The sequence below is a fragment of the Rhinolophus sinicus genome, chromosome 8 (genome assembly GCF_057876585.1).
Source record: "Rhinolophus sinicus isolate RSI-liver-muscle chromosome 8, RSI-T2T, whole genome shotgun sequence".
NCBI classification, from domain to species: Eukaryota; Metazoa; Chordata; class Mammalia; order Chiroptera; family Rhinolophidae; genus Rhinolophus; species Rhinolophus sinicus.
The window spans coordinates 2,374,409-2,400,054 of NC_142508.1; the positions used below are offsets into that span (position 1 = coordinate 2,374,409).

The following is a 25,646-nucleotide window of genomic DNA, read 5'->3' on the forward strand; positions in this document are numbered from 1 at the left end:
TCAACCAAAACCCCGGTGGCCACAGCCTTGCAGCACTAAACACAATAGGAGGGTATAGATTTCCGGCACAGGGGCACCAATCACATGTGAGGACCACGACAGAGGCAGGCAGGTGCTGGTGGAGCAGATAACCCGGCTTCCAGCGGCCCTCACGGAGCTCCCCGCGCCTCCACACCTCAGGGCCCCATTAGGACGTTACCCCGCCACCCCTCTGAAGGTAGGTCTAAACCTATAGGCAGCTTAGGGCTGGCTTCCTAGAACCTGCAATCCGCACACGAGGGCTCAGCATACACCTGTCTCCTACCACCACCACCCCGGGCTCCCGGGAGCCCCTGCCCCACGCTTTAGGAGCAGAAGAAATAACGTGCCAACTACGTGGCCCACTGAGGACCCAGCCTGGCTCTAGGCAGCAGTGCGGTGTTGTTTAGGTCCCTTCCTAGCACCAGCTTCTACGCGCCTTCCTGTTGCAACAGCACAGAACACAGAGGTTTTGGTGTGTAGTCTGGCAGCCATCGTCTTTCGTTTCATTTTCTAATTTCCCCGCTACTCATGTTTGCAATCTAAAGAAAGGAGACATACAAATAAAGCCTGGCATCCTCGGCCAGCAGTGACCCTGCCAGAGGCCGGCGTGCCAGTTTTTGGAACAGCAGGATGACAGAAACAGGTGTGTTATGTCCCGGGGCCTCACTGTCACGTAATTAGCTGTGCCTTCATTCCAAGACCAGCTCTGCTGCAGCATCTCCGAGCACGACCGACCAGAAGTCTGTGCAGACTGAGCTGCCTGCAAACAAGGGGCTGGCTCTGGGTTTGGAGCGTCTTGCTGCCATTCTCTGGAGCCCGGTGGCACCAACCAACCTACGACAATCCCTTTCCTGTCAATGCATCCAGCTGTGATGTGTCTCTGCGTGACTCTATACCCCCCAAAGCACAATGCATGATGTTGTATCGTTTTGGCCATCTAATTGTTTGCATCGCAATCTGTTTCCTCTCTGCTTCCCTCATTGCTTCCCACCAAGGAAAAGCCACCGAGAACACGAAGTGCCAATCGATTGGCAATGATTATTGACAACTGATCTCCACAGAGCAGATGAGTCGAACACAGCAACAAACATATTAGTCCTTAAAATTTCAACAGGATAGACAGTGACCCTTTAAATAGTCTAAAATAACCAAAAAGCTATACGCTTTAAGAAAAATGTCAGAAAAAGTAAAGTAACCAGAAGAGTCTCCAGGAGCCTGAAGTAAAGATTTCCTCTTCCTTCTAAAGGAGAGAGACACACTCTCTGCCCCCAAAATACTGCCATTGCCACAAACTGACACAAACAAGTGAGAAATCCTGCCATAAATATTGACGTAATATTCTCCTATTAACAGTGAAACTCTTACTTAAAGCAAAAAGATGACCTTGACCTTGAAGAACAGCGTTTCCCAGACTTTTTGACCACGGCCTCTTCTCTGCACAAGAACAGATTTTTAAAGGGGCAGCTTGGACAATGGCCCTGTACAGTTTCCCCTAAGCTCTGTGCTGACGAGGACCCAATCTGACTTGAAAGGCACTGCAAAGCCGACAGTTAAATATATAGATGCACTATGGATGTCAAAAGAATTAGGTTAAATTAGGGTCCTCATAATTATATTTTTAAGTGGAATTTTCTATTCTACAAGTCAACAGATTTCATTCGAGCTTTATGAATGAGAGAACAGGCCAGTCCCGGAGCTACAGAGACCAGGAAAAGTGCCAGACCTGCTGATAATGTGAAACGATGATCTGTCCTCTGACTTTTCCACGTTGGACTAGAAACACGCAACAGGAGGAAACGTGCAGGAGGGCTGTCAGCTGGAGATGCCACCTCCTTGGGAGGCCCTTGCTGGTGAGCATGACGCTTGGAAGGCACTGACTCAGAAGCGAGCCACGTGCCCAGAGATGTTGCTAGGTCCTCTTGGTTCCCTGCTGACGTTCCGAGTTACAGGCACCGCACAGCAACGCCGGGAAGGTCAGCAGTTGGCAGGCAAACTTGGAACCCTTGATGGCCACAAGCGACCCCAAGTTGTCTGAGGCCACAGGGTTGGCCATTGTAGTTCACAAGACACGATACTTTTGCAAGGCTTTCACTGACCATTGAGTCCATCTCAGAGCATTTTGATCCTGAAGACTTTTGAGTTTGTAGAAAACTCTCCAAAGACACTTTGAATGGAACACTGGTTCTGTTTCATTTGGGGAAAGCCTATGTACGTTTTCTCTCTCTCTCTCTCTCTCTCTCTCTCTCTCTCTCTCTCTCTCTCTCTCTCTCTCTGTTGAATTCTCTGGCACGTTACCTAACGTGCTGCTCTGAGATCAGAACGCACTTCCTCGGTGCCCTCCTCTCAGGAGGGCAGGCTGACCCAGAAGCCCCTGTTTCAAAGCTCCCCATGTTTCCTCCACGAATGTGGGTGCAGTGGCAAAGCCATGGGAGAGATGGATGGAGCCTGTCATCGTCGGCTCCTCCTAAAACCACGTGTCCATCAGCCCCGCTCTCCCATAACCAAGCCACTCCCCTCACCTGCATGTCAGAATTACAGTTGAGTCATAAACACATGGGGCTGTTAAATCACCAGTGCACTTGTGATCCCCGAGGGAAAATCGGGTTCCCTTCCCTCCACACTTCTAACCCAAGCCGCTCTGCCCGAAGAGTCTTTCTCCTTCCTTCCAAGAACAACTAGACCTCGTAAGAAGGCCTGCATCACACCATTGCATTTATATATGGTGTATATGGCGTGCCAGGGGCTGGCCTCAGTGTTTTACCTGTATTAACTCCACCTTCACAATAAACTGATGACAAAAACACCACAATGTTTTCCTGACTTTTACAAATGAGGAAACTGCAGAACAAATACGGTTCAGGAACTTCATAAGGCTAAGTGGTGAGTCGGGGTAGGTGGGGAGTATTCAGGCTCGGGCAGACTGAGTCAGGGGCGCACACCCACCCTCTGCGACGTGGGACGAGCTGCAGCACCCCTGAGACAGCCGTCAAACGAGGCCGTGTCTCCTGCAATCATGGTATTAGGCACATTCACAACCGAATTCTACGTGCGACACTTTTATACACCGTAACGAGCACAGCTCATGACAGAACCCTGCTGGCATCTGAGTTTACTGGGTGACTGGGCTGGTTCTCAAGAAGAGCCATTAATAGCAAAATCCCTTTTCCATGTGACACTGTGTACACAAGTATTAAAAAGGGCACTTGGTTCCAGGAGGAGACCAAGTTCTGTTGGCTCCATCTCCCCTCCCCCGCTGGGCGGCGCCCGTCCAAAATCCCGTGACTCTGGGAAGCAGATTTTGAAAATCAAGGCTCCAAACCAAAGCCTGGGTCAGGCTCCTTGGGGCCAGGTAAAGTGGGCATCACTGACAGACAGTATGGCTTGCGTGCTGTCACCGGAGACCTCCGACCTTCCTGGCTGAATTCCATGTGCTCCCCAGGGTCACCTGGACCCCACGTCTGCTTGCCAGTCTGCACTCTGCCGTCCTGTCTGAGGTTTCCCCACCTAGATCCCCGCCCCAATGCTCATGTGTATGTCCCCAACGACTGGCACGTCACTGTGCTGGGACAGTGAGAGGCTGAGTGTGGTGGCCCGGGAGCATCCCAGGCACCGGAAATCATACTCTCTGACCCCTCAGAGACATAAAGGGGGGGACAGCAGGACACCCCCGTGGACCCTGCCTGGGCTGCTTGGCGGGTAGCTGGCAGGTCTGCAGGTGTCCAGGGCCCCCTGGGCCCTCCCAGGCCAGGTGTGCGTGCCATGCACTCCTGTCTCGCCCTGGATGCGAAGGGGCGCTGAGCCCTGAAACTTTGGCACACTCACCCACACACCTATTCTTCATGTAATCACAGCAGGAAGTTGCTTTTGTGAGGCGCTGACTACTTAACCTCTGTGGGCAGAGAGCGGTCGCTCACAGCTATGCATCTCCTCATTATCTGTTGCACTATCTTGAACTAATTGCGTGCACTTCGCACCATTTGACAAATCCAGAACTACACATGCTTAGTATCACATCTTTAGGGGAAGGATGCAGCCTGCTTGCAGATTCAGGGTCACCTGTTCCACATGCTGCCTGGGACATACACGGGATTCAAATGGGAGGGTGACAGTGACGCCCCCAGGGCGGTCCCACCGTTCAGCTCAGTCTGATGCCAAAAGAACACTCACAGCACGTAGCAGCGTTGCAACCCTGTCTGGCAGCAGAAAATGCAAATTGCAAATCTTTACTTTGCATAATGTATTTCAAGGGTCTCAAATAGAAGTCTCGTTGCAGCCTTGAGACTCCTCGGGAGGGGAGTGCAGGCAGGTCTGCAGAGAATCAGGATGGAACCTGAAGCATTCCGGCTCCCGTCCTCCTGGGATCCACGTAGCTCTGATCGTAGCATCCTAACTGTAGGTCGAGGGTCATTAAGGGGCCTCAGGCAGTTTCAAATAGATTCCAGAGTCCAGAAACTGCTTTCCTCTGCCCGCAACTGTGCATTGTGGCCCGGGGTCTTTAGTTTTCCTTTAATGATACACACTACAAAAACCACTCTGACTTTCGACCTGCCAGATAAAGGGATGACACCAGGATCATGGAAAAAGAAGCTGTAGGTCTTCTTCTCTCACTTAAATTGAAAACTAGGTGACGCAAACTTCTAATCAAAAGCAACTTGTCACGTGCTGCATTTATGGGACCCTCTTCTGCTCAAAGATTGGCATCTTCCCGCCTTACTGCTTTCTCTGACAACCACATCAAAGAGTCCGCAAAAACAGTCGTGCATAAAAAATATATTTAACCCGTGCTTCGTTTTAAATTCAGACACGGCATTACACATTCTAAGCAGGCCCAACAAAAGTAAATTGTACTGTTTCTGTCATCACTACCTTGACTTCTCAACCATCGTCTTACACTGGACCATCAGGAGGGGCCTGTTTATAACCAAACAATAAAGGAAATCCTGAAACGAAGAGGGTCAATTTGCAGACACGTGTAAGCGGCCACAGAAGGGGTTCAGAGCTCTAGGGGCAGGACACTTGAAATTTCAAAAACAGTTTGGAGAACAGGGTTAAAGGAAATGTGATTATTCAGGTAGAGGAGAATAGAGATTTCCTTCAGAGAGGGTACCATTCATTCATTCATTCATTCATTCATTCATTCATTCAACAGGTAGTTACTGAGACCTTGGCTGCGCCAGGCACTGCCCTGGGTACGTGAATACGTCAGAAGACAAATCAGCTGAAGACCCTCGTTCTAGTTCAGCTACTATTCTGCCAGGGGAGACACAACGAAAAGAGGCACAGTAAGAAAAGTCCATTCTGGAAGCTGAAAACGCCAGGGTAATAGAAAAGCACAGTGGAACAGGGTGGGCGTAGCAGGAGTGAGGGGCAGGGGTGGGGGCTGCAATTTTAAACAGGGTGGGTGATGCAGACTTGACTGAGGAAGGACGCCGGAGCAGCGACCTGAAGGCACGAAGGCACCAGCGATGGAGACCCAGGGAAGAATGTTCCGGCAGATGGAACAGCCCATGCGAAGGCCCAACAGTGAGAGTGGGGAGGGCCTTCCTGTCACCATAGGAACCGGGAGGAGGGCCTGTCTGTGGTGAGGTCAGACACAAGGAGATGGACGTGACCTGTAGCACGATGGACCGGATTGGAGCCAGAGCATGTGTATCAGGGACAAAGGTGGGAACAGCTTCCCCGGGCGTCTGTGACAGGAGAAAAGGACTCTCGGGGGTCAGAGGGACTGACAGATAACGGTGCAGGTGACCAGACGAGGTCCTCCCCTGCCTCGGGGACCATTAGCTCCAGGAGCAATGAAGGCTGAAGGCCAAGACTGTGCTTTTCCTAGGGTTGTGGTGGACACAAGACTTGTTGGAGCAGAGGCAGGACTACAAAGGGGACGGGGACGTTAGGATCCTGCTCAGGTGCTCGCCTGGCACCTGCGCAAACAGAAGCTTTGCTGACCGACGTGATCAGGGAGCCTCAGGACAGTGGTGAGGGAGCGTGTCGGTGATCGCATCTTCAGGAAGCCAGCGCCCAACAAGCAAACCAGACGCCCCGCTCCCCACCAGCAGCTCCCGTTTCTATAGCAACAGGCCCCGTCTTTCACGGCTTCCCCTCCTCCCTCTAATAGCTAACCAGTCACTTAGGAGCCAATCTCCTGTCCACTCAGAGGAATGGAAAGTCTGCAGAGGGAAGGGAAACCCATGACACCTTTCCACCTACAAACCGCAGATGAAATGGTCACGGGCAGGATACTCACTGAGGGAGGAACAGTGTTCTGCTCAAGTTAGAGGTTTCTGCTGCCATTTCCTGTTCTTTAGATGAAGACACGTACCCTTCAATGGCTACACTGTAAATAAGCGGGGCCTGGATCCACCTGCGATGGAAGGGCACGCACACAGTGGGACACGCATGAGGGACTGAGATTTTTCTCTGCACGGGAACCTTCACCGCCTCTGAGCGTCCAAGGCTGCACCGCTTGCTTTCCTCATGGCTGTCGAGCAGCCCATCACGCCCCCTCCACTGACGGCCCGGTCCCTCTGCCAGCACCCAGGCTGCAGGGACGGAGGCGATGGACCTGGTGAGACTCGTGCTCCCCACCCTCCTTGGGGGCCTTTCCGTTTCAGTCTCCTTAAGAACTGAAGTTTCCTGTGCAACACAGGAAGGCATAGAAGTTTAGAAAGTGCCAATTTTGTCCATTGAAAATGACGCCACGGACGCCCAGAAACAAGGAACGACGACCCACTCCCGCTCACATTTATCCCACTGGGTCTGTCAGCTCAGGGTGGGTTATGCCGTACTAACACCATCTCACAAACCAGTCTGTCTCTTGCTCATTGAACAAACACTACCTGAAATAGGGGTGGTTTCCATGGCAAATGGAAACAGACAGCACAGCAACTCATGCGCTGGGTCTTAAAGCTCCACTCACAACAGCTGTGCCCGCTGACACCCCATTGCACCCACCAGGAACCCGCATGGCCACACGAAAGGGAGAGAGAAGCCCAGCGCTACCGGTGCCCACGAGACGGGAAACACTGCAGAGCCGCAGGGACGACCCCCACACACGCCCACGCGAGAAGCCAGGCCTCTCCAAACACTGAGCGTGAGCTCCAGCTTGAACACTCTGAACCAAACTCGACTTCTCCACTCCCTTCCTCTGCCCAATGGCATCTCCTAGGCCTCCGTCCACCTAACCGCCTCCTCCTGTAAGTTTCAGCCGGGCCTGTGTCCCTTCTGAAGGGCTGGCAGTGTGCCCTGGCATGGGAGGAAACATGAGCACGCAGCTGCTCACAGGTGGACCCCTCTGGACTCAGCAACCCACCTGCACGCAGCCCATTTCTCTTCAACTTGGCAACAGAGAACGTCTGCTCCCAGGTTGGGAAAGACGGAATGAGCATGATGGAGACCTGAAAGCTCACCTTGGAAAGCAGCTCCGTGTCCTATAGTGGAGCCCACGTGTCCTAATCATAATACATCAATTCCCTTCACGCACATTCATGAGAAAATGTGCAAAGGTGGGCGGTGAGGAAACTAACCCGTGAGGCAGAAAATGAGAAGGGAGGACATGGGACCACGTGACTTCGTCCACTGTGTGAGGACAGCTCTGCCTTGGCTCAGAAGCTACAGCGAGGGTCACGGGCAGAAGCTACAGAGGCGCAGAGGACGGGACATGCCTCCCCGGGGACCAGAGCTGTTCCCACGGGGTTGGCTCCCTCATAAGGGTGTAAACACCCCGTGACTCTAAATGTTTTCAGAGATGAGATAACTTCACCTCTCCAGACTTTTCATAAAGGTTTCTCATTTCCATTCGTTTTTAATTTTTTAAAAAAGTGACTGGATGGGATTTTTGCATGAGTCATATAAAGGGTTTGAATGCAGCTCAGAAAACTTGAGTGTTTTGGAGAGAATGCCTGGGGAACTGAGACCAGAGAGTCTCTCTTGTGTTTCTCCACCTTTAATTTCTGCTCATCCTGCCCCCTCTCCCTTTATGTGCTTCCTGGATTCCTGGTTCTTTCAAAGCTGATTCCATGTCAGGTCTTCTTCTGGCCGGTGCCACCTTAAATATGTTATGTGCACAATATATAAACTATAATGGACATGGACAATCACATAAACGTCACAGACAGCAAACAAAGAGCCCATTGCTGTATGAGAGCTGCTGTGCTAATTCCAGGAATTCTGTCTTTGAAATCAATCTTCCTAAAGAGTAAACAAGAGGCGGTAGAAAGGATGAATCGGTCTCCTCAATTCCACATTGGAGAAGACGCTTATATTCTCTATTCCCGTTTTTAAAAAAAACAAACAGGTCGCAGTTGACCAAAAATTATCTACGACATCAAGTGAAATCTGAACACTATAGAAGTTAAAAATACAGTTTTACAGTGACTGTGGTGGCCTGGAAAATCCTTCAGTTCCTTTTCAATTAAAAATAAAAGTGTGTGTGTGTGTGTGTGTGTGTGTGTGTGTGTGTGTATTTTTCCCCATTTCCATTAGATACGCTGTTAGGATGACATTAAGGCCCCCAAGCTGTTTATCTGCATACGCAGAGATGACTGAGAGGCTTGCCTTTTATTGAAGGTACAGGCCGTTTCAGGGCCAGGGAGCCATGCTCTCAGCAGACCCAGGAGTCTTCCCCACAGGCCCCCGCACTTCCAATCCCTGCCTGTACTCAGCTTTCACCCCCACAGCCTCTGCATTGTCGCCTGAGGTGTTCTGACTCGGGGAAGCAGGGATTCAATGCCTAGACTCCTACCCGCTGGACCTTGCAGGCCTATTGGCCTCCCGTCTTCATGCTACATAAGCAATATAAGCATCTTCTCCAATTTGGAATTGAGGAGACCAATTCATCCTTTCTACCGCCTCTTGTTTACCATTTAGCAAGATGTATTTTAAAGACAGAATTACTGTAATTAATGCAGTAATGTATAACTATATTGTATACGGTAATATATACACACATTCCTCAATTATGGGGCAAAACTAAACATTTCCTGTCCTCCAGATGGATCTGGATGCTGCTGGAAATAGAGGAAAACAGAAAGCAATAGATGGAGGAATACAAGTGAAACCATTGGGGAAATCACGTCTGGCAAAACCTGACACTGCTGTGAGAACACTGTTTTTTCCCTTGGACAATTAGCACCTCCATGTCCACTCACGGACGTGGACTGTCAGGTTTCATGATGTCCATCGGTTTTCAACTCCATGATACGAGGAAGTCAATTCCTCCTCTGGACGGCGGCACCGCGGAGTCTACGAGCAGAACCCAGGAGACAACACAGGGCTGGGGTTCTCGGAGGCTCCCAGAACACAGGGATCTGCCAAATATTATTCACATAATTACTGATCATCTTCCCATGTGTAAAATGAGATGTTATCCAGTTTTAAAATGTTCCTTTTCGGATAATTTCACAACGCGTGATCATTTCCAAAGATAAACGTTCCCAGAGTCATTAACCAGAAAGCCTGAGTATTTCTTGCATGTACATAAAATCAAACCAATGTGCTTAAAATGGAAGCAAATCATAAAAGGGCACATGGGTGCTTGTGGCCCTAAACACTACATTAGGCAGAATTTCGTTTGGAAAGGATCACGCTCCGTATTACTTGGGAAGGCAAGGCTCCATGCCTGGGATCAATACCGTAGGCTGCAGAGAAGCGTTCCGCACGCACTTGGTAAATGCCTGGTTATCATCACAGTAATTAAAGGGAACAGGGTTATATACAATCGGCGTGAACATCTTACTCAGCAACTCCTGCCAGTTGCTTGCAAAAATTAAACTCATTAATCATTCTGACTCGAAAGGAGAAAAAGCTTTGGGTACGAAATTTTTAAAAAGCTCCATTTTATGAAGAAAAAAAAAATATCCAAAACCAACAACTAGAGAAATTCCTGTGTACGTAGTGACGCTACAATATTAATCTCGTGTGGGAAAATAAGTGGATTCCATTGTCAAAAGTCTAATATTATGTTATTCTAATGCTTCAGACCTCCTTAAATCTACGGTAACATATACAAGTAAATTATTAAAAAGCTGCACGAGCAGCAGTAAAATGCATGCCGTAGAAAGTTGGCTTCCGTGCCCACCTGCAAATGCCTTCCTGTGACACAGCTCAAATCCACTGGGAAGGCACAATTGTCGTGTTTCACAAACAAATTTGGCTTTAAGCAAATACATACGTTTTTGGCCGGCTATAGATAGCAAAGGCTTGTTAACACATTGAAATTTGTTTGCTATAATCTGCAGTTGACAATTGACTCATCCAAATGAAAAGAAATTAGGCTTCCCCTTATTAATTTTTCAAGCCAACAGATTAGCTCTTTGCTATGGTTTTCCTCTCTAGCCAAGGCAATTATGGAGACACGAGGGACAGGCAGGCACGCTTTAAAAGACTACAAAGTGCAGTGCAGAGGCCACGTGTTTTGTTGCTATATGTGGCTTCACCTGTCACTCAGCTGGAACTCTGTCCACGTCACTAGTCTCACTTCCCTCAATACAGACAACTCCCTAATTAGCACCACATTCTCTGTGCTAGACAGTCAGCAAAATGTCATGTAATTTTGTTATAGACAAAATTTCAGAAAATTCTCTAGAGGTATAGAACGATAGTTTAAAAAGTTGAGCGATCGTTCGCTTTATGACAACATTCACAGAGAGATGGTTTTAGGTAGTAAACACTTGCCCTGTGTTTAAAGTATATCCTGACGTGCAAAAACTCAACTTTTCAGGAGGATGGCTACTGCGTCCAGCAGTACGCTACGATATAGTTACAGGGCATTAAACCCACAGGGGACCTCAAGGCTGAGCTAGGGGATACTTCATGCTACAAGAAAGAAACTAAGACGTTGAGAGAAAGGAATGCGTACATGCTTACATATAGCAGGAGAATGAAGGGGATTAGACAGAAAGGTATTTAGACTAAGCAGCTGTAAAGAGAGGAGCAAAGGCAAAGTATCTACTGCGTGTGGATGTCTTGTCACCACCACAGAACTGATACAGCGTCGAGCTGCCCGACCTGTGCAACAAGAGCCTGGAAGAGAGCGCAGGAAGGTGGTCACTGGGCGCTTCCAATTCTACGTGTCTGTAAAACAGAAAAGCAAAGTATCTCAGAAGAAATGCTCGGAGGCGTCCATCAGCATAAGGACGCTGCTTTCATCGGCTCCTAACACAGAAGCTGCAGAACATACTCAGCTCCCTTTATCTTCATTCCAATTTAGCTAATTCCGAATTTATCTTAAGAAGGAAGGCAGGAAAGGAAAGACTAGAATAGTGGGGACCCAAACCTTGGAATGTAGGCTCCCCCACACTCCTACATTAAGGGCAGAAGAAGGAAATGATTTACCAAAGAACTCCAAGGCCAAGTTCAGAGAGAGAGGGAGAGAGAGAGAGGAGGGGCAGGGCATGAATTCACGTAGCATCAGGAAAGACACATGACACAAAAGCTTTATGTGAAGGATGACGGTCATCAAGACCAAAGGCTATAGGCACAAAGACTAAAGAGGAATCCGAGAGGCCATATATCAAGTCATTAAGAGAACATCGATGGCATTTTGCGTGCAGCTGCTGTAGTGAAGACAGAGTGTAAGCCTGCCACCAGGCGAAATAAGGAAACAAGGGTTACTGATAACAAGTGATCAGGGGTAACTGCTTGGTTAAGAAGTTGGACAGGAAAAGAAGGCAAGAAAAACAGGACAGTAGCCAGAGCTGGCAGTAGGGACCAATGAAGGTGATCTTTGTTTCTCTTTGCAGGAAAAGAAGGAAGAACTGGTGGCGAAGGAAGGAGTAAGGGGTATCGTGTTCCCCTGAAAATAAGACCTAGCTGGACAATCAGCTCTAATGCGACTTTTGGAGCAAAAATTAATATAAGACCCAGTCTTATTTTACTACTGGGTCTTTATAATATAATATAATATAATATAATATAATATAATATAATATAATATAATATAATATAATATAATATAATATATAATAAATATAATATAATACTGGGTCTTATGTTAATTTTTGCTCCAGGAGACACAGTAGACCTGCTTGTCCGGCTTGGTCTTATTTTCGGGGAAACACGGTAATATTATTAGTAATAGCAACAACATGTTAATATATTCACTGAGCACTTCCCAGGACCCAGCATACAACAGCACCTGTTCTGTAGGTACTTTCTTTACAAGGAGTGGAGGTCGTAACTCTACAAGCATCCTCAGTGAAAGCTGTCCTATACTGTCCCATAGCCAGGCCGTAGGTTAGTCCACTAAGCATTTCCAAGTTAGTAATGAGAGGAATGGGATCAAGTATGAAGAGATAACTGGATGCTTTAGCCTTTTTTTCATGTGTTAGGATAATAATGTGGAATTAAATATTTTAAAAACAACATTTAAAACCAGAGCAGAAGAAAAATAATAGGGCATATAAACAAATTTGTGGAGTCAAGCTACTTAAAAAATTAAAGCTGATGAATCCCAAGCAGAACTTAACAGGATGCTGACATCGTACCGGTGGAAAAAATCAAGACGGAGAGAGAGATGGGCTGGTTGCTGAAAGGGCCATGAACTTGGCCCTGTCGGGCCAGTAGACATCATGAGATCATGAGTAGTGATTCATTGGTCAATCCGCGTTTCAGCCAATTTGCTGTTTTAAAATCCTGTTGTCATTGAATTTGTATTGTTAGGAAATCACATGTCACCAAAAAATGAAGAATAAAGACACATGCTGATGTGACCTCAACAAGACTATTGTTCTGACCATCACCGAGGCCTCCAAAGTCCTTTAAGAAATCATAAAGATACACCTGAAACTAACATAATATTGTCTGCCAACAACATTTTAATGAAAAATCGTTTTAAAAGAAATCAAAGGGAAATGCTCAAGCAGGGGTGTGACAAAGTTCAGTATTTTAAAATTCATCACAGTTAATTCCTGTTGGAAGTGACTAAATTCTATTAAAAGTCACTTCCATCAACATTTCCTTTAAGAGGCAACTTATTTTTAAACCTGCAAAATGAACTTTAAATCAAAATAGCTATTGATTCCTCAGAGGGGTTGCTCAAGTAATTGACTTCACATTTAAATAAATCTAAGATGGAGGAGGAAACCCTGACAGAAAAGACGCTGTGGCTGTATTTCTATGTCACAGTTAAACTTCACATCTTAGAACTGACCGCCGCCCAAAACAGGCTTTTCTGTGGTGCTGTATTGGGGGGTGGGGAGGTTCCCGTACACGTTTAGTTTGTGCAAGTAGGTGAGGCAATGCTAGTTCATTACCTGCTACGCAAACCTCACCATCTGATTTATCTGTGCGAGACCTTGTGACTACCTTAAATTTAAACGTGGGAGGGGGGAATTACCCACTCTCAATCTTAGTCAGGCCTGCATGTTTGCACAAATACAGAGGTCAAGAACTCATTTTAGTTTCCCCTTTGTGGGTGAAAGGCAAGAGGTACAGAGCCCACTGAGTTTTAAAAGTATGCTCCTTATCATCATCTCAGTGACCATGGCAGGGCAGCTGCTTCTGTGCCATGGAACAGCTTTCTCTGACTGACAAGCCACAGAAGAGCAGGGAAGTCACCCACTCACCTTAGTTTGTAACTGAGCAGAGAGCTGCCCGCGATTCCCCGGGCGCTAACACAGAGCCTACTTCAGCACCGCAGACAGCACCCACCTAAGCAAGCCGCTCCTCAAACTGCTGAAGTGCATGTTTCAAATGGTTGAGTCAAGACACGTAGAATAACAGGCAACATGTTCCCAGTTAGTCGTGTATGCTCAGGATTAAATTTGGGTAGCAAAATGATTACTCAAGATTCTTTCATCTTGACAAGGGCAGGTATCAGAAAAGCAGTTTTTTATAGCTCTGTGTTTAACTAGTACCTCTTATGTTAAGCTAATTACACACGGTGCTCCTGGAGGTAAAGCGATTTGTTTACTACGCACATCTATCTCTGAGTCAATTTTTAGACATATTTTTCCAATTTTAATAACTTTTCTGAGACAAGCACATAAAGATTTTAAGAAATTGATGCCACCTTTTAGCCCCGTGTCATTGGTTTAATCGCACATATCAAATACGTTTATGTATTTCATAAAGATACTGCATATACATATGCTATACTTATAATTACATACAACACACACACACACTTCTAAATTTTCTGAGAAAAAACAACGATGTCAGGACTTAATGAATTTAAGTTAGAGATGCTGTTCAGGCCTCGTCAGTAGAAATAATTTGCAAATGTTAAATCCTCAATTTGTTCCTTAGTTCAACTCTTTTGCTTATCTGAGAAACAGTTCTAGACAAATGTCAGCCTGAAAAGAAGGAACTATATGCCCCAGGCAAAGATGAAAAAGAAAAAAAGAAAAAAAAAAGATGGGTGGAGAGCATCTGAAACAGAATTCAGAACATCTTGCCTCTCCTTTCCCCTAGCGACACCTAGAGACTGTGAGAAGAAATTGCATCGTTCTCAACCCAGGCATAACACAATTTGACAGTTTTAAGTTAGATTTAAGGCAAAAAGTGCATCATTTCCATCTGCACTGCAGCTGAATTGTCTTTCCCAAGATTTCCAGTAGTATAATCCTCCAGAATTTTTCACCAACCCCAATGAAACCTTTCCTCAAAGACGTCCAGTTCCTCAAATTAGAAGCCTGAAGAATTCCTGATTTTCCCTTCGGTCCTGACCCACTGAAGTGAGGGACACATCTCTGATTGTCTCCATGGAACCAGGGGAGACTCCAAAAGAAAATAAGAGAATCTCTTGCAAGATCGGATGCAGGGTGTGTGTGTGTGTGTGTGTGTGTGTGTGTGTGTGTGTGCACGCAAGCGCAAATTTAGGTCATCTTTATTACAATCTCCACATCCTCCATTCATAAAACAAACCAAAGACGACCAGTAGCAACAACACAACCCCAGTGACTTTTTCAGAATTGCCCAAGTGAAAAGCACTCAAACTCCACCCCCCATTCACCTACCTTGCTCTATAAAAGCCACAGCCAATGGTGAAGCAGTGTGATGCAAGGCAGGACATGTTTAATAACCACAATTCCTACTTGGTGCAGGGACCTGTACCTCCCCAGCTATGTCAGGGGCCGCTGAGAGTCCTGTGTGAGGACCAGTGCCCAGGTGGGAATTCCTCAAGGGTAAACGCGCTGGGTGTCACCACCCTGCATATCTCTAGGGGCTGCACCAGCCAAGCCAGCCCTGCTGCCTGTCTGAGAGCTTTTCTGGGATTTTTCTCTTTTCCCTGGGAAGAGAAGGTCTCAAAAACGGTTGTTGCCTCTCTTCGTGGTCGCCCCTGGCCCTCTGAATAGCTGGATGGGGTCAACAGAAATGGTTGAACACATCCACCTATGCAGCCCCCTGCTGTCCTGCCTGAGTCATCGGTTACTAAGGTGATATGCAAATGCAACCTCTGAAACCCAGGTGTCCAGCTCAGAGAAGAGTAGGAAACGTGCTCGCTGAGAAGTTTTCAGCTAACACAGTCTAAGGTAGAGTTGCCAGTCCAAGGCTAGGTGCGATGAACAGGTAGGGCCTGAAGCCCAGCAGCAGAAATTGTGCTGGGCCCGGGACAGGTGGTTGGGCCTCGGTGCTGGTGCTTCTATTTTGTTGTTGTTAATCACCATCACCACCACCACCATCACCATCACCACCGTCACCACCAGCACCACCACCACCACCACCACCGTCACCACCACTGTCACCACCATCACCACCACCACCACCACCGTCACCGCCACCACCACCACCACCACCACCACCACCACCGTCACCACCACCACCACCGTCACCGCCACCACCACCGTCACCGCCACCACCACCACCACCGTCACCGCCACCACCACCGTCACCGCCACCACCACCGTCACCACCACCACCGCCGCCACCACCGTCACCGCCACCACCACCGTCACCACCACCACCACCGTCACCACCACCACCACCGTCACCGCCACCACCACCACCACCACCACCGTCACCACCACCACCACCACCGTCACCACCACCACCACCGTCACCACAATCACCACCACCACCACCACTGCCACGGCCGCCACCGCCACCACCACCGAGGCTGCCACCAGCAATGGCGGGGAGGGGGGAGTGCCTTGGAGAAGTGAGAAGTAGACAGCGCGGTCAGGGCAGCTGGGAAGGGACACACAATGGATAGAATGCAGTGACAGGTGGAAGGGAGAGAAAAAGAGCCTGGGACATTATCTTCCCAGAGTCTTAAAACAGAAAAAGAAAGAAAAATCAACTTGTAAGTACAACCAGACTGAATTCTCTGCTTAGGACCCACCGCCCCGTGCGGTGCACAGCAGACGTCCACACGTCCTGGAAACCCCCAGCCAATTCCACATCCCCGCAGCTCAGCCCCACAGACGCGGCTCTCAAGCCACCAACTCCTGGTCGCCGCCGCTGTAGACAGAGACCCGCGCCAGGACCCTGGCGATCGCGGTGGCCGTTAAGGGTGTATTTGGGGGCGCCCCCGGGAGCGGTGGGGGAGGGAGGGGGGGGGGAGGACCGCCAAACACCCTCCGAGATGCGGGTGGACGCCTCTCCCCTGGCGCTCGGCCCCGAGCCCGTGCCGCCTCCCACCCACCAGGAGGGTCTTACGTCCTCGTCGTCACAGTCGCTCCGCGCCTGGTACTGGAACCGGGGCCGGCCACCCGCGCCGCTGCCGCGCGCCCGGGGAGCCGCCGCGGTCGCCTGGGCTCCGAGGGGCTTGGGCCCCGCGCCGTCGTCCTCAGGCCCCTGGCCGCCCAGGAGGCGGCTGGCCTCCGGCGGCCCCGGGAACGACCGGGAGGTGTTGATCTTGCCCGTAAACCTCTGGTACAGCGAAGCCATGGGCCCGCGCGCTCCGGCCGGTTGTCTGCGGGGCGGGTTTCTGTTCCGCGTCCTCCCGCTCGGTCCCCGCTCCCCACCCCCTCCCGGGGAAAGGGAAGAGGAGGAGGAAGGCGGGTGGCAAGTGGCAGCGGGCTCCTCGGCTCCCGCTCCGCCCGCCGCCGGCGCGCCTGGCTCAGCCTCCGCCGCCCCCCCTGGCGTCCGCGAGGCCGGGTCTGGGGGCGTGTTCTCTTTCCCTTTCTGTTTTCAACTCCTCGCCCCGGCCACGCAGGGCCTGATGAGAGGCAGGAACGTCCAGAACAGCATCAGGGAGGGAAATGCCCAGGCCCCAGCGTCAGCACCACCTAGAGAGCCGCGAACCTGCACGGAGATCGCCAGGCTCCCCGCCCGGCCCCCACGCGGCTCCTCCTCCCCACGCGGCCCGCCACCCGCCGGGCAATGGCGCCTGGGTGGCCAGGGGCTGGCGGCGAGGAGGGGCGGGCACGGCGGGGGGCGCGATGGAGGGGGGGCTCGCAGGTTCTGGGCACCAGCTGGGAGCGAGGGCAAGGGCTGGGTATGCGCTGGGGGCCCTCAGCTCTGCTGTCCCCACCGGAGGTCGCTCGGGGGACAAAGCACGTGAGAAGAGGCCGAAGGTGAGGAGTGGGGGGGCTGGGGGACAACACCCCAGGGCGCCCTCCTCCGCGCTGTGCTCCGTCCACGCGCTGGCATCCCCGGCAGCTGCGGCCTTGGCTCCCACCGGTGTCCCCCCCAGCTTTTCTCCCTAACTTGAAATCACAACAGCCAGGACCCCTGGGGGGGTACATGGGGGTGCGGGAGAGTAAACAGTCGGGCTGGCAGGGAAGCAGCGCTGGGGAAACCGCTTTCTGATGCGCCCTCTTTCCTTTTCAAACCAAGCTCTTCTCCGAAAACAGATGCATTCCCCTCCACCCAGCCTCAAAAGGAAGGAAAGGCCAGGCCAGGGAAGGCAAGCTGGGGCGGGAGACTAGGGTGGGGGCCGGGGGTGGGGAGCCTGCTGGGGCCTCAGAGCAACTCAATTCCACGCCCTCCCCACACACACATCCCTATTTGTGTAGATCGCCAACTCCATTTTCGTTTTCAATCACTTCAGGCAGAGGCCGAAACATTTGGGATGCGGACAACTTTTCTAAAGCTTGCTCCTCGCCCCCCAACTCCCGAGCGAGCCCCTCTGGGGGTTAGTGGGGGAGGCGTAGAAAGGACACGGAAAGGTGCTGGGGTCGGGGTGCGCGCTCGCTGTTCCTGCAGTACAACGTGCTCCAGCGCCCCTGTGTGGAGACACGCGAACTACGGCTCGGGGCTCGGCTCCCACTCAGACGTCCCTCCCTTTCCTAGCGTGGATTCCTCCCTCCTGGCCTCCGGGCCCCTCTCCCACCTTCTGGAATCCGCGCTGTCATCCTTCTAGAGGCTCTGGGCAGTACTGGTTCCCGTCTAGCGCCCACCGGTCCCCCCCGCCCCCCTCCCCCGCCCCCCACCATCCTCCTCATGAGGTCCCTTCACTTTTGTTGGCAGCCCTTGCAGTTGCGATGATCTGTGCTATCTTGAGTGTCATCAGGGACTAGGACCCCAAACTCCAGAGGGAGGGGACAGGTGGGATTCTGCACCTGCTCAGATCCTACCTGCTCCTTCCACACCCGGTCAGGGTGGGGTCTTCACGGTCACATTCCAGGACTCCACAGTGCTCCCTGCTCTGCTCCACTGAGGTTCCACAATGACTTCTATTCAGGCAAGGCCACCACTCAGCAGGCCATGGTCGCCAGCCTTTGTTGGGTCTGAGTCCAAGGCCATCTCCTGGCACCACTGCCCAAGACCAGAAACCCCGGACAGACCCTGCCTAGTCCTGAACTTGTCCCCTCCCTCTGTCTCCTTTCCCCGGAGGGAGAACTGGATGCTCACGGATAGATCCCCTGGGAAAGAACAACTTCCAGGCCCTTCCACACTCTCCCTAAGCTTGGACCCTGAGGGGCAGTTTTCAGTTGTAATCAAAATTCATACACACCCATCCTCTGTTTAATCCTGTGTGTTTTTCCCATCACTGTGTAGGAAGTGCAATCCTTAAGGTAGTTTAAAAACACGTTTCTTTACAGCAACTACAAAAACAAGGAAAGCCAGTGTGTCTGCATAGGAAGAGGCTCTCTGCCAGGCTGATGCCCCCTACACAGGCAGAGGTGCCACCACAGGCCTGGGCGGCGGAGAGAGCGTCCCCGGCCCACTTTACTTTGGAAGACAGAGGCAACAATTATAAGAGCCACAAAGCGATAAACTTTAAAAGTCATCACATTTAGATACATAGAAAACCTTGCTTTCATCCCCCGCCCCAGCTGGGCTGCCTTTCCCTAAGAGGGAGTTGAAAGGACAGCTCCTGCTGCTAGCCGTGGGGCCGGATCCTGACATTTCACTAAATCTAGATGCCATTAGGGTCTAACTTATGTAATATATATGTATATAGAGGAAATATGCATGCATGTGTTACAGCAACTGTAAGAAGCATATACATATTTCTGTACTAACATTTTATACAAAACAGTATTTCTATGGAAATACTTATATAGCATACACGATTATTTATAAACCTATGGATATCGACGATAATAGATTGAACATGAGATACAGAAGATATGCGTGTCCCTCACTTTTAAAAGCTATGTTTTCAGGTGAGCTCGTAGATATTCAAATTGCCATTTGGTCCAAGTTAAAAGTCCTAATTAAAATATTCAGACAACAGGATAAGCAATTTCCCTTTAAAATTATTTTAAAAATTAAAAAAATATATACTATAAAACTCATAAACAGTAGGGGGAAGAACGGAGGCACAAATTTGTGTTGAGAGAAGCAAACCTGAAAATTAAACAAGAGAAATGGGGATTCAGGACAAGCAGGACCCCTCTGAGGCAAGTGTGAAAGGAAGGGAGAAATCACATGATGACACATTGCGGGGAGAGGTTCTCAGGTGCAGTCTAGACTGAGGTCCCAGTAGGTAACTGAAAAAGAACTTGGCTACGTTCTTCTGCCTTGCACATGGAACACGATTCATTTCAAAGGACGTTTTAGACTTGCTGTGCAAGCCTGTGCACGCGTGTTCCCAGCTTGTGTGCATGCTCATGTCCAAATCTGCCCTACACGCTGATACGTGAATTGCAGGCTGTCCCTTTACATAAACTGTGAGGACTCTGAAGTCCCAAATGCAAAAGAGTACGCTGGTGAATACTGTAGGATAAGTGAAGTACTGCACTGCAGAGACGTACAGATGGTGGCACTTAACGTATACAATACATAATGAATTCACTGTTGGCCTTCAATAACTTTTCAGAACCCCATCCCCTGAATAAGGAAAAAAGATATTTGGTCGAGCAGCAAAACATTGCAGTGGGCATTTAAATATAGCTGTAGCATTTCAAAAGGGAACATGTCATCAAGAGCTGTCCCCTGTCAACCACCCTATCATTGATCATCCCCCAATAGGCTGTATTGAAGTAGATTTCCATTCCTGCTTATTGGGCAAGTATGGGGAGGCTTGTTTAAAAAAATATTCTGTAGATTGTTTCATACCAAGATTTTAATTCCTCAATACTAAAAACTATGTCCACTGACCCTTTTCCCTACCTAGTTTCCCAGGATTATGTCTTCCTTATTATTAAATAAAGGCACGAGTGTGTTTATTTCCCCTGGAACCAAATGACAAAACAAATATGTTAACTCACTGGATTTGGGCAGATGCTGCAAAATATGGTGGGTAGTCTTTTTTTTTTTTTTTTTTAATGACAGTAAAGGCAACTTTTGGGTCTCTATGCAAGCTAAGCATTATAAAAATACCAAAAGCACCCTGAGTTCAGCAGCCTAAGCATGATTTTTATTAGCTAAGAGGTTTTCTTATTGCTAGGAGAGAATTATATCCCATCGTTTACTTCTCCTTTCTCTGTGAGAAGGAGGAGGGCAGAACGCTATTTAAGACTTTTAGTCTTTTCCAAACACTGATATTGGAGAAGTGAATGGCCAACGTAGCACACTCTTCCTTTTAGGGAGGAAGAACTTCCGAAAACACTGGGCATCGGTATCTTTCTGATATTAGCACCTGAACTCACATAAATCAGGAGAAATAAAGCAGTAATTGGGTAGCTTGCGAAAATAGTGCTAAATACATAAAGAGGATATTCTCAAGTCTCTCCACCTCCCTCTCCCTCTCCCTCTGTCTTTCTTTCTTTAAAAAATGGTTTTTGCATGATGACTACCAATTAGGACTGGGTGGTATGACTTCTTTACAAACTTTACAAGCAGGTGATGTCCCGCACAAGAGAAAAAGAATGTCTGTCCCTGGCTTTTCAAAACCACAACATTCAAGAATGAACGAAGTTCATTTTGAGCTTTCCAGATTGGTACTGAAAGATTCATATGTTTTAAAGAAAAACATTTCTTTCAACCCAACGGAAAAGGCTTACTGTAAAATTAATGAAGTTCAATTTTAATCTGCCAAGAGCACTTTTCTCTGCATTTTAGGATTGCCATCGTGCAGCCGCCTGGTATGGACGCACAGTTGAAAACAGAAGTACAACTAACCCCCCCAGCAGCCCGCACACAACCGCACGTGCTTAATCAACAGGGGTGGCAGAGCTAATGGCCAAAGAAGTGAAACAGCCACCCACTCAACTGACAGGCTCCCGTCCCCCTAGTGAGAACCTGCGAGGGGTGTGTCAGAACCCACCCTGCCTTTCTTTGCAGAGTCTCCCTCTCACTTGTCACCTCCCCCCTCGGAGGCTGGACCATAACCCACTTCCTCTTTTCTCCCATCTTTACCTTCCTTTCTTCCCTTTCTCTTCCTTGTCACTCATTCTTGTCTGTGCTCTTGATCAATCAATAGTAGGCTGTCTATTTTGTTTCTCTAAAACTTCCTTGCCGTTCTCTGAATAGTTACAAAACCTTGCTCTTTACGACCAACGTTGTCTCAGAAATGGTCCAAATAATTACTTTACCTCCTAGAGGACGCACCAACTTCTGTCTTTTCACATTTTCTAAAGGTTGATGATAGTTGCCATGATGTTTGCCAAGAGCTCTTAAGATTTTTAGAGCATGAGATAAAGAAGAGAGGGTGTTGTCACTGTGTGTCCCCAGTGATTATTTGAGTGTCACCAAGCCATTACCTGACATGTCTCAATTTCTGTATCAGGCATATTCTCTCTGAAGGGAAGTGACTCTGCTCTGCCCCTAGGGCTCTGTGCCCTTTCCAACCTTGTGATTATCTGAGTCCGGTGAATTAAGTTAAATCTGCTTCCCTTTGAAGCTAAAGTGATGCTGATGAGCCTCTGCAATTCAGAGCTCCAATTTTCCAAGCAACAGAGGCGATGGTTGTTTTCTGGAGGAAGAGAAAGCTTTTATCTCGTGACCGATGGCAAGCGTGTGGAAAGACCAAAGCCGAGGCTGCCACAGAACTAAATGGGGGGCCCAGGGCTCAGACCCTCACGTGAGGCTTTTGGTTTTGCATCACGTCACCCAAAGGGATTCTCAGGGTTTTTCTTGAAAGCAGCAATGGACTGGAAAAGGATAGCCAGAGACAAGGTCATTCAAACGCAGGGTCTCCTTTAGATCCTAGAGAACAGGACTACTGTTCATGTCCTGCCATGCAAGTTACCCTCCCTCGCACAGCCATAGAAATAGTCACAGAAAACTTAAAATGTGACTCCACTAAACAGGACGCCAGTTGTGAAGAACAGGAGGGGGTAGGGCGGCAGCCAGGACTGAAATTTAAGGAGGCTGAGTGTGGGGCTGACGTAACGCGCCCAGGAAGACGGCGCTGGTCCGCCAGAAATAGCAAAAGGAAGTGATGCAAGCTCCGTGAACCGGCCGGCAGGTCCACGCAGGCACATGTCACTGTGCCGTTGCAGCTGGCTGGGTGACACAGAGGGAAGAGAAAAGAGGGCCTCCTCTAAGTGGTGAAGAGGGACAGTAAGACGCCTTCGAGTCAGGACCAGAAACCATCTCTGAGGCAGGTCAAGGGCAGGAGAAGGGCCACCTGCTTCCTGGACGTTTCAGTCCTGCAGGAGTGTGGCTTTTGGACTAAATATGTGTGGCATGAGCCGCCAACGTTGGGATGCTTTGGTACAGAGTGTGCTTGCATCGCTAGCTCCCTAAAACAAAACCCACACCCACGCATGAGCAGCGGGATGGCTAAGGTGAGTGCGGATTGTAAGCACCCCGCTCGCCTACCCAGGAAATGCCTGAGCACCTACTATGAGCCCGTCACCGTGCTATGTTCTCAGGAAGAAATGAGGAACTAAAATGAACCCAGTCTTTGCTTTCAAACAGATCACAGCCAACACTGCCTGAGGACAGACGCTGTCAATTCCACAGCCAGATCGATAAAGCCTTTCTTTTTGTGAACAGATGTAGTTTTCTCAATTTCTTATTCATTTTGCTACGTTTACAGCTCTGCTAGTTTTATTAGGAAAAGGCTGTTAGAAACCACTAGATCCCAAACACGCCCGCAATGCCCCACTGACTTACTGCAGGAGAGCAGCATTTTCAATCCAGTAACGCAGTGGCCCTGAAAGAATGGCCTCTGGGCCAGTCCTGTAAGGATCACCCATGAATTTGTTAGAAATGAAAATTGGGGGCCCATCCCAAACCTACTGAATCAGAACTCAAGGCAGCGGCTGGCAATGTGCATTTTAATAAGTGACGGTGACTCATGCTCAAGCTTGAGAAACACTGCATTAGAATAATGCAAAACAGTGCATTTCTACATGGCATCCAGGTGACCTAGAAGGTTCCTACCACATGTGCTTACTCATGGGACTTACCAATTTCAAGGACGTAGAAGGGTTTCTCCAGATGGTAGGAGTTTTTCGAGAATGTGCAAAGGCCCATCTACCTCATTTAAACAGAAGTTACCTCAGCAGTTGATTCAAAGCCCGAGTAGAATGGAGTGCAGTTGGTCTTTGCAGGACATTTTCAGAAGGCTGTTTTGCCCTTGAATTGACATGTTTAAGGCTCATCTCAGGAAGAAGACAATGGCCAAAAGGGAAATTGAAACAGGGCCTAGTTGGGACTCCCACAAAAGAGGCCCCACCTCTCTCTGCCCTCAAGCTTGACAATGATCAACCCCCTCCCTGCAGTTTGAGCTTGGAATGTCCCCTGTCCCAGTTCTCTGCTTTAGATAATGACCCTGAAACTAATGTTTGCTTACCAGTCACAATGCTTCCCCGCCACCCCGTGCTTGCCAGTTACAATCTTTAGGGCCTAGCATTCTTTCCAGGTTACTGTCATCGCTGCACCTGGGTTGGTGACCACATTTGAGAGCCACACCACCAGAGGGGAGGCTCCATGCAGACCCCTGGAACCATCATGTGGCCTCTGGAGGAACGCACAGATTTCCCCTTAAAATATCCCAGGTTGGTCTGAGAATGTCACGGCAGTTTTTGGAGCTGTTAACCCGCTGCCTTCTCAGACCTTTGGTTCTCAGACAATAAACGCTCATTCTGTGACCCAGCTCCCTGTCAGTCGACTGGCTGAGCGGCAAAGGCAGCATGAGCCCCGGACTCCTTTGGCCTCGGGTTTCAAAATGACAAAGCAGACTCCAAAGACACTGTCAAAGCTAAGACACCATGCCTACTGGGGTTGATCTCAGAGGGCCTTTGGTTTTGCACATTAGCAGAAAGCCTCTCCCATTTTGCCAGAACATTTGCAATTGGGCAGATCAGCTCTGCAGAATTGCAAGAAGAATAAAAAGCCTTCCTTTCAAAAACTGATTTCATGAAAAAGTCCTCTTTGCCTCTCATTTAGACTCATTGCTCTTTTCTTAATGCAATAAAAAAAAACCTTGTCGTGAATTAAAAATCGATGAAGTTAATAAACATATTTAAGTTGAAAACTGACTTTTATGAACTTAATTTTCCTAAATCGACTCCTTTACGGCACCTTAAAATGTTCATTACACAATCCACTTCGTAATTTTTTCCCTCCGTCTCTTAAGATTCCCTCCAAATGTCCATGGGACATACCTACAAATTAAAAAATGGGTTGATGTCACTTCAGGTGGCTCAACAGTTCTTGAATTTTAACATGCTCTCTGTATCACATTCTCATGTTCACCATTTCTGGGTAACTATCCATATACACACAACAGATCCCAAATGTGAAGGCAGAGACTCAACCCTGGGACAGAAAAGAAACGTCAAGCTCTGGGTCTTCACAGTGTCTCGAGCACACACAAGAGATATCCGTGCAAAATGCTAATTCGTGCCTATGCTGACATGTCCGACACGAGAAGCAGTGACTGGGTTCTCATTCGTGCAAATATTACATTAGGAGCAATAAAACTGAAATGAGGGCACGCACGTGCTGCATGGGGGGAATTCAATTCACCGTGCACGGTAACTCTGTCAACTCCAGTCTGCCCATTTCTGAACAATTTCCTTCCCATTAAGGGGAAGTTCAGGTTTGTCTATACGACTAATTGCATTTCAAATCATTGGAACTTGCCCTCAAAAAAGGAAGTCCCCTAACAATTACTTATATTTCTATTTTGCTTGACAGGTAAACAGAAATTGCCTGCTGGTGAAATAAATCCATTAGTGCAATCAGCCTGCAATTTGGACAGTTTTTTTCCTTACTCACAGCAAAAACAAAATTGACTCTTGGCTACAGTAGGATGATGTGGGGCCCATCTGTTGTGTGGGTTGTACTTTGAGTCCCTGATGGAGCCCTGTGACCTCAGCCCTCTGTATTGCACCCATAATCGCCGCCATTTTATTTCTCTGTAACCCAACAATACCTAAATTGCACCATTTATACAG

The 25,646-nt window shown here is 48.8% G+C and overlaps 1 protein-coding gene across 4 annotated transcripts in view; it reads right to left on the bottom strand.

The window, feature by feature from the left end:
• Window positions 1-25,646, bottom strand: part of DPP6 (dipeptidyl peptidase like 6) — a 578,081-nt gene that overhangs the window by 397,027 nt on the left and 155,408 nt on the right. Inside the window, exon 1 of one of the 4 annotated variants that reach the window (XM_074315063.2) lies at window positions 16,618-17,012. The exons of the other annotated variants lie outside the window; for them this stretch is intronic. Coding sequence (XP_074171164.1) covers window positions 16,618-16,848 — 231 coding nt within the window. The 5' untranslated portion in view covers window positions 16,849-17,012. Of the gene's footprint in view, window positions 1-16,617; window positions 17,013-25,646 lie in introns of those variants that run through there. 4 annotated transcript variants of the gene reach the window in all.